At 43.9% G+C, this 16,810-nt stretch overlaps 1 protein-coding gene across 1 annotated transcript in view; it reads right to left on the reverse strand.

Annotated features, from left to right (window-relative positions):
- The window catches only part of IFI30 (IFI30 lysosomal thiol reductase), a 32,594-nt gene extending 24,203 nt beyond the window's left edge, over positions 1-8,391 (reverse strand). Inside the window, exon 1 of the mRNA XM_069976664.1 lies at positions 8,231-8,391. Within this exon, the coding sequence (XP_069832765.1) occupies positions 8,231-8,347 (117 nt within the window). The 5' untranslated portion in view covers positions 8,348-8,391. The remainder of the gene's footprint in view (positions 1-8,230) is intronic.
- Positions 8,392-16,810: the final 8,419 nt, after the last annotated feature.

Raw genomic sequence — 16,810 nt, forward strand, 5'->3', positions numbered from 1 at the left:
TGAGAGCAATTTGGTGGAAAAAGTTTTTTCCCTCCATACCTATTGTTTGATTATGTTGCTGAGCTGGACTGGTGGTGTCTGGTAGTGTGAAGGCTGCTATTAGCACTATTAGTGCGGCATTTATTTACTTTATGCAGGACAAAATATGTCCTATGAAAATTATTATGACCATTACTGCCAACGCTACCTCCCAGCTGTCTTTGGTGAGTTGTTTACAGCATGATTCCCACTTGGAAAGTGTTAGGGTAGTGTTCAAATCCTCCTCACCTTAACATGAATGGATGTTTTGTGTTCTTCGGAGGTTGGTTGGAAGATGACTATTGCTAGCCATCTGCCTCAACGAAGTAGTAGTAGTAACCTCTTTGTTCTTGTGGAGAAAGGTGTAAAGAAAAGAGAAAATCTGAAAAAAAGTTGGTAGGTTTGTTCAAGAACCACCATAAGTGTTGGTGTCCTGGTAAAGAATTGGGGTTGAAGAATATAAAGATAGCAGCGGAGATCGCAGATTGGAAATCAAGCTTAAATCTTACTAATCTCTATAGTGTACACAGGGCCGTTTTTACCACTATGACAAGGGAGAGAAAAAGAAGAAAGCGGGCACCGGCGCCTCGTGTGATACCTCAATACACCAAGGATAAGGATTATGTGAGAAGGTGCTCACCTGGATGCCACTTGGGCTTTGTGCATATCACCCCTCAACAGGGTACAAATCCGAATCCAGGGTCTTGTTTGGTGACAGTCGACTGTATAGGGGCCTACTACCCAGTGGCGAAATTTGGTGGGGGCAAAGGGGGAGGTCGCCCCCGGGCCCACTCAGGCAGGGGCCCACTGAGGTCTCAGACTGCTAATGCTGTCTGCAAAAGCTATTGCTTTTGCAGACAGCCTTAACACATGTCTGTAGTGGCCGGGGCCCCCAAGAAGGCAACAGCACCTGACAATAGCGGGCCCCCTGCTCCTGAGGGGCCCGCTCAGCTGTCGGATGCAGAGCCCGGCCAGGGCTGGATCTTCTCCCTGCATCTTCCTGCTTCTTCCTCACACGCTGCTGCTGGCCCCTCCCCCTCACTGTCCTACAGAGCTGGTATGAGGGGGAGGGGAGGGACCAGCAGCTGGAGGGATCCTCACCGTCTATGGCTGCCAGGGAGAGACTGAAGACGTCCAGCAGCAGCTCTGACAGGAAGTGAGGCTGCCGAGTGCTGGAAGATGTCAGGTACTGAGTGAGGACTGTGAGAGGAGTGACAACACACAGACAGACAGACACAACCCACCCACCCACACCACTGACCAAATGATCAGGAGGAGATATATTATATATACATATACACACACACACACAGTATATGTCTCCTGCTGCTCACTTGGTCACTGCTGTTTATATACGGTATGTGTATATATATATATATATATATATATATATATATATATATATATATATGACCAAGTGAGCAGCAGGATTTATAATTGATAAGTGACCGGCAGGATATATATATATATATATATATATATATATATATATATATATATATATACAGCTCTGACTTGCAACAGCTGGAGGGACTGAGTGTGACATCCTTGCTGTAGTCAGTGTGTAATGGAGGTCACCCAGCTTTCCCAGTGTCCTGTAGTCAGCATAATGGAGGTCACCCAGCTTTCCCAGTGTCCTGTAGTCAGCATAATGGAGGTCACCAAGCTTTCCCAGTATCCTGTCGTCAGTGTCATGGAGGCCACCCAGCTTTCCCAGCATCCTGTATGTCAGTGTGTAATGGAGGTCACCCAGCTTTCCAGCATCTTGTACTTAGTATGATGGAGGTCACCCAGCTTTCCCATCATTTTATAATGGAAGTCACACAGCTTTCCCAGTATCCTGTAGTCAGTATGATGGAGGTCACCCAGCTTTTCCAGCAATAGTACTCAGTATGATGGAGACTGCACAAGGGTCTGTACTAGTATGGTCCGAACCCGCCGAGGTTCGGGTTCGGCTGAACCCGAACGCTCGGCATCGGATTCCCGCTGTCTGCCCGCTCCGTGCAGCAGGAGGACCGCCTGGAAAACTGGGATACAGCCTATGGCTATGGCTGTATCCCAGTTTTCCAGGTGTTCCTCCCGCTGGATCCGCCCGCTGCACGGAGCGGGAAGACATCGGTAATCATTGCGGATGGTTCGGGTTCGTACGAACTCTGTTCGGACCATCTGTAGTCTGTACTGAGTGACTGAATGTGAGTGACTGAATGATGTTTTTGTATTTGGTAGAACACCGCTCTATGCCGTAATTAACACACTGCTTCTTCCAAGTAACCCCAATCTTCATGAAAGCCCCCCTTCCTTCCCCAGTGCTGAACTGAGCAAGGTCCGGGGGCCAAAGGCCCCCCACATCGACTCTGATCGCTAGCCTTCCTCCTCATGCAGCACCCACACTCTCTCAGAGGCCATGCTAACTTGTGTCCCTTTTTTAGAGCTCTTACCATGGTGAACGCTCTCCCTCCCTCTACTGCTTAGCCCTTACCACATTTTCACAAGCGCCCCCAACACATTTGACCCCCTTGCTATACCTGCTCCATCATGTAGTTGCAAATGCAGGTATCTATACACCTTATGCTAAAGTAAGTTAAAGGGGTACTCCAGCAATTTTTATTTTTTAAAATTAACTGGTTTCAGAAACTTATATAGATTTGTAAATTACTTCTGTTTCAAAATCTCAAGTCTTCCAGTACTTATCAGATAGATAGATAGATAGATAGTGAGATAGATAGATAGTGAGATAGATAGATAGATAGATAGATAGATAGATAGATAGATAGATAGATAGATAGATAGATAGGAGATAGATAGGAGATAGATAGATAGATAGATAGATAGATAGATAGATAGATAGGAGATAGATAGATAGATAGATAGATAGATAGGAGATAGATAGATAGATAGATAGATAGATAGGAGATAGATAGATAGGAGAGATAGATAGATAGATAGGAGATGATAGATAGATAGATAGATAGATAGATAGATAGATAGGAGATAGTGAGATAGATAGATAGGAGATAGATAGATAGATAGATAGATAGATAGGGGATAGATAGATAGATAGGGGATAGATAGATAGATAGATAGATAGTGAGATAGATAGATAGATAGATAGATAGGAGATAGATAGATAGATAGATAGATAGATAGGAGATAGATAGATAGATAGATAGATAGTGAGATAGATAGATAGATAAATAGGAGATAGATAGGAGATAGATAGGATAGAAGTGGATATCTAGCAGCTCATCATATATCTTTGATTGTACATACATGTATAATCACAACCAACTCACCCCTTTTAATGTCTAAAAGCATATTACCTATACCACTATTATTTTTAGGCAAAGATAATCTGGTTAAAAGGGTTCTCTAGAATTAAAAGAAAAACAGCATATTTGTTTTCTTCCAAAAACAGCGCCACCCCTGCTCTTAGGTTGTGTGCGGTATCACAACTTGGCTCCATACACTTTAGTCGAATACCACACACAAACTGAGGACAAGAGTGGTGCTGTCTGTGGAAGAAGGCAGCTATATTTTTCTAATCTTAAGCCCTTTTACTTTTTTTGTGGTTCTATTTTTCAGATGTAGAAACCTCTTACACTGCTCTTTATCCTTATTCACTATAAGAAATGTAGAAGAATATTCCCTTTATTATTCAGAAATCCGTGTCACCTGCTGAGATTTCCTATGGGTAACAATGGTTGGGGGCCCACTTAGACTCACTCGCCCCCCCTAGGCTGAACCCCTAGCTACGCCCCTGCTACTACCTCTAGGGACTGCTGAGCTGACTGTACCAAAAACACAGGATACTCCCAAAATAATGGGGCCCGTGGAGAGAATAAGTGAATAAAATAAAAAGGAATTAAGGTACTCACGGTCAGCGCTGTCCACATAGAGAAGTGGCCGAAAGCTTAAATAAATGAATTTAATATAGTGAAAAATATATTTAATATAGCACAAATATGACGCGTTTCGAAGACATACGTCCTCTTCATCAGATAAAACAAAGATGCACTTTGTTTTTTCTGATGAAGAGGACGTATGTCTTCGAAATGCGTCATATTTGTGCTATATTAAATATATTTTTCACTATATTAAATTCATTTATTTAAGCTTTCGGCCACTTCTCTATGTGGACAGCGCTGACCGTGAGTACCTTAATTCCTTTTTATTTTATTCATGCATTTACCACTAGGCACCCGTGGTCCGGTGCCTAGGGCAGCGCCTTGCAGGGGGGCAGCACCAGGGAGCAGGGGGAAGGAAACACCTTTTTTATTTATTTAAATTTTTTTTGTCTCCAACCTCCCATTCAGACTTGCCAGTTAATCTGGTGTCTTTTCAAGGGGGGTGGGGATAGGTTTATGGTTGTATTGGTCAGGTCTGGTATGGCTGTGTTAAATGTAATGCCTGAATCTATTACCTACTAATCAAGTGGTGAGAATTTCATCAGACAATATGCAAATGAAATTCATTTATGTTTAAAGCCGTTAAGTCAATTGAACATTTTGTATTAAAGGGGTTGTCATATCAACTTGTGTCAGAAAGTTATATAGATTTGTAATTTATATAGATTTGTAATTTACTTCTATTAAAAAATCTCAAGTCTTCCCATACTTATTAGCTACTTTATGTCCTGCAGGAAATGTTGTTTTATTTTCAGTCTGACACAGTGCTCTCTGCTGACATCTCTGGCCGAGACAGGAACTGTCCAGAGCAGGACAGGTTTTCTATGAGGATTCATATAAAACCAAGACAGAGTTCCTGTCTCAGCAAGAGATTTAAGCAGAGAGCACTGTGTCAGACTGAAAATAAAACATTTCCTGCCGCACATACAGCAGCTAATAAGTATGGAAAGACTTGAGATTTTTTTAAAGAAGTAAATTACAAATCTATATAACTTTCTGATATCAGTTGATTTGAAAGAAAAAGATTTTCTCCTCACAGCACAATTAGTAATACTAGCATTGCCCACGAAAAGTTTTACACCCTCCAAACTCTCTTTGGCCACGCATATGTTGGCAGCAGCTAAATTGCTGGTACCTCTCTCTTGGCTCAGCCCATATCCCCCTACGGTATCCAGCTGGCTTGATAAACTTAACCAGGTTTTGCAGGTTAGAAGAGGTGACAAGTTGGGTAGATGGCAAACACAAAACCTTTCTTAAAATCTGGTTGGCTTTCCGGGACGCTCATAGTGGTGGTGTGTCTGGTGATGGTCTGCCCAGCCCTGCGAGATCACCTTCCTCGGATTGCTAGAAGGAGAACCCTGCAGATCCTGACGCCTCTTCTACATACCACATCCTGACTATGCCAGGATTGTACCCAGGAGGGCAGATCTGCTCTGCCTACAGGACTGTGCGAATACTGAACTGTAGACTCTGGACCCGAGCGACACTTAACCCGCCATACAGCTCTCATTATTATATGCTCCGCATTGTAGTAATAATGCCCCCCACCCCTTGCCCTACCCCCCCCCCCCCCCTCCCACCCCAGTTTTTGTGGTTTCATGGTACTGCAATCATTTCCATTTGTACATCTACTTGTACCCTTAGCGCGGTGTGGCGCGTGTTTGTACTATATCCGTTTCTAAGAAATTCAATAAAATACAGATTTGACAAAAAAAAAAAAAAAAAAAAAAGATTTTCGCTGGATAACCCCTTTAAGTAAGTCTGCAATAGGAAACTTTAAAGGGGCTGTGACCAAATCAGCACTAAGGACTATAAGCTGCATACACGGCACAATGTGAGGAGGAACCGAGCACCGACCTGTCAGGTCATTGCTCACCTCCTGCCCGTTCCCGCTCACTGTCTGTGTTATTGCACATTAATTATGGACCATTTCACCTTTTCTATGTTTGGTCTGTAAATGTTCTAAAGTTGCATGGTCTAAATGTCAAAACACATGTTAGATTTGGGTGCCTATTAGATGCATGCTGGTCCCCCAGGTTTATACATAGGATAGATGATATTGGGTTTAATCAGGCAAAAAATCTGTCACAGAATCCACATCTCTCTCAGGCAGGTTTTATTATGGATTTTGATGTGGATTATGCCACTTTAATCCTCTGTGAAAATCTACAACATTTCTGCAACAGGGAATGCTGTGGCTTCTGCTGGCTGCATTTTCCAGCTCTCTGGTTTGTTCCTAATGAATTGAACATAAAGCTGCAATATAAAGCCATCTTATGGTCATGTGAAGCATACTAAAGCAGCGGGCCTTTATTTCCAGAGAAAGATCTAACTTAGTTGTTACTACTTTATTTTTAACCACTTCCCCTTTTAATTGCAAATGATATATATGTGTCTAAATCACTTCTGAATTTATCTTCTCCTTTTTTCATTACAGAATTAAACTGCATTTTAGCAAGGAATACATTGCTGGCAACGCTCCACTCCGGGTGCCTGGAAAAGCTGGATACAGACCTGGGAAACTTATTAAAGGACTGCATCCAGTTTTCCAGGCACCTGGAGCAGAAGTTAAAGCCAGCCAGCTGACAAGCTGACCATCGAGTCTACTGAAGCACTTTATTTCGCTAGTACTGTAAATTCGCTCATCCCTGCTTTTAGTGTCTATTTTATCTGTAAGTTTAGGTAAATAATGTTGCTACATTTAGGCTTAAATTGGTATTTTAGTCATCCGCCCTCCTAGAGACTAATGGTACTTTTACACGGAACGATTTATCGTTAGAATTTGCACGATAGCGATCGAATTCGAACGATAATCGTACGTGTAAACGCAGCGAATGATCAAACGACGAGCAAGAAATCGTTCATTTTGATCTTTCAACATGTTCTCAAATTATCGTTGGTCGTTCGCAAAAAATTCGCAGATCGTTCAGTGTAAACAGTCTTTCAACGATTTCACCTATGTGTGATCGCAAAAAGATTGCATAACGATTTTTCCGTACGATGTATCGTTCCGTCTAAACGCTGATCGTTATAAAAAAAAATTGTTCATTCAAAATCGTTAATCGTGCGATCGGGCGAATTATCGCTCCGTGTAAACGTGACAAAGTGATTTTTAACGATTAACGATAAAAAATCGCAAACGAGAGCTACCTGAAATCGTTCACCATATTACACAGAATGATAGTCAATAGTTACAATCGTCACTATGATTGTTTACTCCATCTGATCCCAGCAAATGAATAAACAATCTCAGTCTTTCCTTTATGACCTGATCCCTGTATATAGTCTGTTCCTTGTTTTGGCTTCAAAGATCTGTCAGATAAATCTGTCTGTGTAAACGCACCATTATGCTAAGTTTACACAGAGCGATAATTGGCCTGATCGTATGATTAACGATTTCGAAGTAACGATTTTTTTTTTATAACGATCAGCCTTTAGATGGAACGATATATCGTTCAGAAAATTCGTTTTGCGATCGCTTAACTTACTGTTTTCTGACTCTTTGAGAAAAAAAACTGTCAGAAAACAGGAAGTACCGTGTTTTCCATGATAACTAAAAAAAATTATGAATGTAAATTGCAAACTTGCTTCAGATTTTGAAAGTTATAACGACAGTGACACTTTAAGCTGATCACGCTATTAGTGTTGAGCGGAGATGCTGAATTGTTCCTGTAGCTGTATCCACGATTTCCGGTACTCCCTAAGGCTGCATCCAACTTCTGCAGCCATGGGGGGTAAAATGCTGAGGTTCGGCTTAAAAGAACATTGCTGAACGTGAACAGTTTGGTATCTCTGCTCAACACCACTCACTATATGTACTGTATAGGACAGAGTAAAAGTCATATCTTCATGTCACAGAATTAGCGATGGTCCGAACCTGCCGAGGTTCGTGTTCGTATAAACCCGAACTCTCGGCAATGATTGTGGATACAGCGGGAGGACCGCCTGGAAAACTAGGATACAGCCACAGCCATAGGCTGTATCCCAGTTTTCCAGACGGTCTTCCCGCTTTATAAACCCTCTCCACGGAGGTTTAAGACGGCGAAAATCATTGCCGAGAGTCCGGGTTCGTACGAACCCGAACCTCGGCAGGTTCGGACCATCCCTACACAGAATCCATAAAAGGTATAGTCCTGTAAATATGTCATTTATTGCAGTGTGATACCGGAGGAGCTATTAATAGCAATGGATTTGGAAAGTTACACTGTTACTGTCACAGTTACACTGTCACTGTAGCTGAAAGAAGAGAATAGAAAGCTTGTACTTTCTGTGGAATATAAAAAGGTTAAATAAAGTAAGTGTCTTACCTTACAGGCTTTAGCAATCTCCCAGGTGCTGCACCAGTCACTTGGAGGGTAGTCACATAGCTGCTCGGAGTAAGCACCTGCAAAGTAAAAAGTCAAGAGAAACACTGCAGACTTCATTGTGTATAAACAAGAGCAGCGTCTGGCTGGTAAACTGAAAGCAACTTAGTTATAGATACAAAGCCACTCCCTACAATCTCAGGCCCTTCCTGATCCTCCCACAATACGTTTCCTAGTAAAGAGAGTCACTGGCTCAGATTTATCAATCTCAGACAAAAAAAATTTAATTTCCTACAGCAACCAATCACAGCTCAGTTTTCATTTTACCAGAGCTTGTTGGTTGTTATGTGGAAATAAGACAGTGTTTGATATAGTGGCCAAGTTTGATTAATCCATATGCACGATGGAAAAGGCTTAGTTTTATTAATTGAAAAGAAATAGGTTTATGGTGGTATTACATGGCCCAATAATTGTTGTAAGTGGGCACCGATCTCCTAGATCTGCTAGTGAGCCTATTACATGGCTCAAGAATTGTACGCCAAGGGCTGTAAACATATACATATACTGTATATATATATATATATATATATATATATATATATATATACAGTGTATGTAACAATGTCCAAGCAGCCCTTGCTTTATACAGAAAATAATAAAGTCATACTTACCTGTCAAGGCTTCCACAGTGTCCAGCCGCCTCTTAAGCTTGTGAAGCCATCTCTGAAGTGACAGGCCACTCAGCCGATCACTGGTCGAGATGGGACAGCAGCCAGTGATTCGCTGGGCAGGCTGTCACTTCAGAGACGGCTTTAGAAGCTTTAGCGGCTGCTGTGGGGAAAAGCAAGGAGGATACTGCAGGAGCCTGGACAGGTAAGTATAATTTTATTTTCTTTACATTGTCATCAGCTGTTGGCAGCACATCACTGTTACACATAATGACGCACAGTTTGCAGCCGATTACTTTTAAAAATGTTGAAAGTCAATCATCAGCCGATGATCGGCTCCTCTGTGTAATGAATGGTTCGAGCATGAGGAGGGGATCCACCTGGATCAGCAAGGAGTGCTGGCGTTCCTTCCCCCAGGGGCGGAGTCTAAGGAGCTCCCAATTTTCACCAGCCCCCGAGGCAAGGCCGGTTGGATGCAGTAAACTCCCACGTGGCTACCCTCAGAGAAGGACCTCGACTGAAGAACTGAAGGAGTGCTGGAGTCCGGGACTACTGTATGTTCTCAGTGGTAGAAGTGCAGGATGCAGCATTAGTAGATATAATTCAGACTGGAGCTGAGCTGAAAGTGCTAGAAAGTGTGGAAAGCCTGGGAGCACAGATATGGTTGCTGAGTGAGAAACAACAACAACTGAGCAAAGAGGAGAACATGCCAGAAGACTCCAGAGCCTGTGGGTTGAGCTTATAAATACAGGTGGACAGGTGCATGCCTGCCACTAAAGGGAGCCCAATCCTCCAGGAGGCCAGCCCAGAGCAAGAGAAACTGCCCAAGGACAAGCAGACTGAGAGAAAGAGAGATGATCACAGCACAGTGCAACCCAGAGCAGGTAGGGGGTAACGGACATGGCTGCGTGCCGTTACACTCTGTTGATCATTGTCTTTATTACGAAGAGTGATATCTGCCCAAATCAGCCTGATTCAGCAGATAATCGCTCTGTGTAATAGGACCCTAGTTCCACTGTGGAGCACGTCATCAGACATTTTTCTAGTTATACTGGAGTGCAAATTGTTTTTTGTAACATATGCCTTGCTGCTATATTGTAATCCAGTTCCTGAAGAATAACTTGAATTGTGTATTACAGAACTTTACATTAGCATGTTGGGAAAACATTATTAAGAAGGACAGTATGTCTGCAACACATTGACTTCATATTATCTTAGGTAGGACATGTGGAAAGCAACAAGCAGACTGTTAGGGCAGTATTACAAGTGTCCATTCACAGTATAATGCCCGCTAAGTGACACAAACAGTATATTTGCCCCTTTGTACTACATAAGGGACAATTAATTCTGCCACACCATGATCACTACTATTACCATTAAATGGGCGATTCGATCATCTCTAATAATAACCACTGTACACAGTCCAAGATCCCCCTGTACAGTGCCAATATAATGATGATCCCATCTCTATGCAGGCACTGTAGACAGTGCAAGAGGTTATATTGCAGTTATATCCAGTGATTCACAGGAGATGTCTTCTTGGAGTTGTTCTCTTTTATTTTCTTCTCTGTCTGGCTCAGGCTGTAATGAAGACTACTTCCAACCAGGACTCATCTTGCAACCAGAATCTGCCAGACAAATATCTTAGGCTCTGCCAATTTCTAGCACATTCCCTACCCTTAATGCCCTAAATAATGCCTCCCTTGGTGCTCTGCAGTGTATGTGTGGATGGGTTAGAGGGTTGGAAGGAAAGGTAGGGAAATTGGGTGGGCAGGTAAGTCTCCCATTAGGTAATCCCCCCCAATTAGCTAGATGCCCCCAGTAGTTAGAGACCCTCCAGTAGCGCCCCCCATCACAATAAAGTAGATGCCCCTTTAGGCTCATCCAAATGAAAAATGATTAAAATTCGAACCCACCTGCCCTTGGCACCAGCTTTGAGGCCGTCCCACTTTATTTTCCACTCTAGATGCGGTCTCCCGAAGCCATGACCATTGTCCCATGTCTATTTCCTCGTTTCTGTCTCAGCTTGATCCTGCCTGTACCACATGATCTTTCCTGCAGATGAGCCATACTGTCATTTCAGAACTTGTGCTCCCTGCCTCAACCATCATGCCAGTACCATACACTGTGAAATTGAAAAAAAAAAGAGCAATTTTTTTTCCATTTGAGGGGTTTCGTGTTCACGCAATTCGCCCTATGGCGACATGTTATCTATGCTCCTCAAGTCTCCTCCAGTATATATTCCCCCCTATGTGACCCAAAATCTGCCAAAATGTGACCAAAATCAATTTCGCATTTTGATATTTTTTTGGATGTACGACATTTATCGTATAAGATCAGGAATGCCACTATTTAATTGTTCGAGCGATTCTGCAGCTATATCAAATATGTTTATATTTATTCATTTTTTTTTTATTTTAAGAGTAATTTGAAGTCCCATTATGGGACTTCTGTATACATTACATTGATTGTTAATATAGATCAACACAGTACACATATACTGCATTGATCTATGTTATCTGCACTGGATTAATATGGGCTGCTGTAGCCCATAGTAATTAAATGTCGAGCGTCTTTGCGGCGCTCCCCTCCAGCCCGGCAACAGGAACAAATTGTCCACCAGACCACCAGGGATGGCGTTTGTAGAGCATTTGAATGCAGCTGTCATGGGAGGCTAAGGGATTAAATCGTGTTGCCCCAAAAAAAAAAAGAAATGTTCAACCAAGACTTTGCAAAGTTGTTTCATCCTGTACTTTAGATTCATTGTAAAATGGCTGCACAGAACTAAACTGCCTTTTAAAGGGGTAGTTCACGGAAAAAAAAAATTCTTTCAAATCAACTGGTGCCAAAAAGTGAGATTTCTATTTTACTACCTACTGTATTTTAAAAAATCCAGTCTTCCAGTACTTATCAGCTGCTGTATGACCTGCAGAAAGTGGTGTATTTTTTTTCCAGTCTGACACAGTGCTCTCTACTGCCACCTCTTTCTATGTCAGGAACTGCCCAGAGCAGGAGAGGTTTTCTGTGGGGATTTACTACTGCTCTGGACAGTTCCTGACTAAAGATGAGTGAACCGGGTTCGGGTTTGAGTCGATCCGAACCCGAACGTTCGGTATTTGATTAGCGGGGGCTGCTGAACTTGGATAAAGCTCTAAGGTTGTCTGGAAAACATGGATACAGCCAATGACTATATCCATGTTTTCCACATAGCCTTAGGGCTTTATTCAACTTCAGCAGCCACCGCTAATCAAATGCCGAACGTTCAGGTTCGGATGGACTCGAGCATGCTCCAGGTTCGCTCATCTCTATTCCTGACATGAACAGAGGTGGCAGCAGAGAGCACTGTGTCAGACTAGAAAGAATACTCCACTTCCTGCAAGATATATATAGTTTTTTTTACATGATTATAAGCTGTTGGGCATCCAGGGCTAAAGCCTTAGAATTAGGTCTGAGTTTTCCACCATTGGCCACTTGCCCAGCCGTGATGATGTATTGAGGATGCAGGCATGAATACAGAGCTTACTGCCAACCCCCACAATGTTATATGTCAGTTCCCCCACAAGTGGTCACATTGTGGCGTACATTATAAAGGATTAAACGTCACAAACAGTGATATGGGTATGAGGCTTGCAGAGGTAACAGTCACATTCGGACCCTGGTACACGAGGGGACCTAAATATTCACCAAGCTGTCATCGTAAAGTGCTGGACACTTTAAATAATCTGATAGTGATTTCTGTATAAAACTGTTATAGGGCTCTGTAGTGAGCATGTAGTTATGCTACCATCACTGGTGCAAAGAAGACCTTGCCTAAGCTACGAGTTACCATACCAAAATGGTGACTAATGTAAGAGGACCACAGGCCATAAGAGAAGCTTTTCTCTGAGGTCTATCTCTACACTAAAACATTTTACTGACCCAACAACCTATTTACTATGTACCATGTATAAATCTTGTCCCTGGTGCACATAATAATATTGCACCTCCTCTGTCACACCTCTGTATACACCTTCCCCAGGTACTTTCCCTCCCAGGACAGTATACAGTGACTTCCTTGAAGACTTGCTTTGCTGGATATGCTTTTAAAGGGGATTTCCAGGATTTTAAAATAGATTCATATGGAAAGTACTGAACCTTTCTGCTGCAGTTTGGTGTTTTAAGTACTTGTGTGCCCTTGTGTCTATGGGGACATTTCGTACTTTGATACAAGAAAAGCGAAGATCCCAAAATGTATAGACCGGCAGCTCAAGTGAACATAAACTGTCTATACACAACCCAAAGAAAAGGGACTGACTAGCTAAAGAGAAATGTTAAAGCAAACCCGTTAACATAAAAATGCTCTAGAAGTTATCGGCATTATGTTATAGAGCAGATGGAGCTGAGCGGATTGATATACATCATTATGGGAAAACATTCAGTATAACTTGTAATTTAATGATTGAAATCTCTGATGTTTCCGTGCTAAAGAGTCCAGTCTATTGAGTGACACCGCCCACTGGACTCCTTAACTCAATGATCAGGGATTTCAATCAACATGTTACAAGTTATACTTTTTTTCCTTCTATTTCTTCTGCTCAGTTCTTCCTGCTCTATAACAGAGATGGAAAACATGATGACGATAGACTAGGTAACATTGTCGTGGTAACTGGTTCTCTTTAAAGGGAATCTATCAGCATCTATTGCATCAGAATCTATTGTGCTGATATGGTTCCCAGAATTATAGTATAGAGCTACTGTGCAGCTCGCGGCTGCAGCAGTAACTTTAGTAAGGAAAAAAAGGACTTTTATTTTGCCACGCAAGACAGGGAGAGGGGCGGCACTAATGGGCCTCTCTGCCTGTCAATCATCCCTGCACTGCACTGCACACAGGCAGAGAGTGGTAACTAGTCATGGGTGGCTCCCTGGCCAGATGACTAGTTGCTGCCCTTTCCCTGCCTTGCGCTGCTTTTTCTCCTTACTAAAGCTACTGCTGCAGACATGGCTGGTATGTGCCGTGAGGTGCACAGTAGCAGGGCCGTCTTTCCCATTGGGCAGGGTAGGCGGCTGCCCGGGGGCCTATGACTCATGGGGGGCCCCAGTGGCAGTCGCCTACCCTGCAGAAAGGGAAAGACCAGGGGCGGGCTGGGCCGTGGGGCATGTGCCCCCCGGGCCGGTCTTCCTCACCATTGAGTGGGCCGCGGCCGACCCTTTGCAGTAGCTGAGACTGAGAGAATAGCGCGGCCGTCCGCCGTGCAATTCCCTCAGTCTCTTCTGAGCCGCCTAATCCCCCCCAGGAGCCGCAGACATGCCGAGCGCAGGCACGTCTGCAGGCACCTACATCAGGTCCCCAGCGGTGACGTCATTTCCCTGACACGCTGAGTACCTGAGAGCGGAGAGAGGAGCCGCCGTGCTGCAGCAGCAGCAGCTGCTGCAGACTGAAGATCTGGCCCGAGGAGAGGTGTTGCATTTTTTTATTTTTAAAACCCCTTCACATGTGGCCACGCGGGGGGGCAGGGGGGGATGGGGGTTTGAGATGCACACGGAGGGCTATTTTATATGGGATGATGCACGGGGGGGGGGGGGGGCTATTCTTTATATACAGGGGGGCTATACTACATAGGGGGTGCATGGGGGGGCTATTCTATAAGGGGGTATTCTATATGGGGGGGATGCACAGGGGGGGCTATTCTATAAGGGGTGGATACACAGGGGGGGCTATTCTACATAGGGGGATGCACAGGAGGGGCTATTCTACATAGGGGGATGCACAGGGGGGGCTATTCTATAAGGGGGGGATGCACAGGGGGGGCTATTTTATAAGGGGGGATGCACAGGGGGGCTATTCTACATAGGGGGATGCACCTGGGGGGCTATTCTATAACGGGAGATATACAGGGGGCTATTCTACAAAGGGGGGTGCATGGGGGCTATTCTATAAGGGGAGTATTCTATATGGGGGATGCACAGGGGGGGCTATTCTATAAGGGGGGATGCACAGGGGGGGCTATTCTATAAGGGGAGATATACAGGGGGGCTATTCTACATAGGGGGGTATTCTTTATGGGGGATGCACAGGGGGGGCTATTCTACATAGGGGGATGCACGGGGGGGGGGCTATTCTATAAGGGGAGATATACAGGGGGGCTATTCTACATAGGGGGTGCATGGGGGGGCTATTCTATAAGGGGGGTATTCTATATGGGGAGGATGCACGGGGGGCTATTCTGAATAGGGGGATGCACAGGGGGGGCTATTCCATAAGAGGAGGATGCACAGGGGGGGCTATTCTTCAAAGGGGGATGCACAGGGGGGCTATTCTATATGGGGGGATGCAGGGGGGGTATTCTATTTCTTTTTCACCACATGGGGCTGCACAGCACAAGGTTAGGGGGGAGGGGGATGCGGGGACTTGATCTTGTCCACAGCTGTGCCCAGGGGCCCATAGTTTTGTTAAGACGGCCCTGCACAGTAGATCTATACTAAGGATCTGGGAACCATATTAGCACAATCGTGCTAATTTGTTCCCTTTAAAGGGGTTATCCAGCTCTACAAAAACATGACCACTTGTCTCCAGATTAAGTGAGGTTTTGAAACTCAGTTCCATTGAAGTAAATGGTGCTTAATTGCAAACCACACCTGAGATGGAGACATGAGTGGTGCAAAAGTGGCCATGTTTTTATAGCGCTGGATAACCCCTTCAAAATAGGCCCAACCCCTGGACCCTTTACAGTAATGAAAATAAAGAGGCCATGACACTCAGTAACCATTGCTTCCTTTTCCATTGTTTACACAGGCTCTTCCACATGGACAGCAATGTCTGATCTAGCACCTCAGTCCCATATTCTCTTGTCTTTTACATGTATCTTTCCTGGTTTGAAGTATTTACTGTAAAGATAATAGAGTCAGCTTCGTGCACAAAAAATAAACTAACCTTTGGTAGACATTCGCTTCCCCTTTAAATATCTATGTAGAAGTGAAATTTCCTGCAAATGTAAAAGTCCATTTGTCATCTGGGGAGGAGGTTTATAAATAGTTAAAAACTGTTGGTGTGTAATTTCCTTTCCTTCAGTTACCATTGCTTTACATAGACAGCAGTGTACCAAACTACAGTATACTGTATGTAAAATATTCAGCTATCCGGTGACAGCTGCTCTAACTAAAAACGTCTTCTGATAACTTACTGACTTCTTTGCTGCTTGCTATGTCAGGAGGCTGCATTCCCACGTTCCATGTTCCTCAAGAGTAACGGACTCTCCCCCGCCCGGGCAGCATCTGTAATTAGATGCTGGGAGACGGGGAACTGTACAGATATGCGCCGCGCTGTAATGACAGCACCGCGTGGCTGATTCATTACAGAGCGTCACATATCTGTACATTTTCCCCACTCTCAGCATCTAATTACAGATGCTGCCCGGGCGGGGGAGAGTCCGTTAAAGGCATTCCACGTCCGTGTTCCGTGAGGAACATGGAACGTGGGAATGCAGCCTTATTGTTTTCCATCTCCTGACATAGCAAGCAGCAAAAAAGTATAGAAAACATCTCCTGCTCTGGACAGTTCCTGACATGGACAGAGGTGGCAGCAGAAAGCACTGTGTCAGACTGGAAAGAATACACCATTTCCTGCAGGACATAAAGCAGCTGATAAGTACTGGAAGACTGGAGATTAAATAGAAGTAACTTACAAAGCTACAAAATTTTCTGGAACCAAGATAGATAGTCATGACAATTGCGCTAATGTGGTAATGCCAAAAGCCATAAGAGGTCAAAGTGCCGAGTATGCAGAACAACAGCATACACACAAAAGCAACCTAAAATGAAAATAAAGAAAACCAAAGTACTCAGTAGTTATAGACTATCACTGTATAAGAGGCAGTATGTTGCAGTCTGCCGGGGGAGCCGCACTTCACCTGGCAGTTAACCCCATAGACATGGCGCT

Source organism: Dendropsophus ebraccatus, chromosome 7 (genome assembly GCF_027789765.1).
Source record: "Dendropsophus ebraccatus isolate aDenEbr1 chromosome 7, aDenEbr1.pat, whole genome shotgun sequence".
Taxonomy (NCBI): Eukaryota; Metazoa; Chordata; class Amphibia; order Anura; family Hylidae; genus Dendropsophus; species Dendropsophus ebraccatus.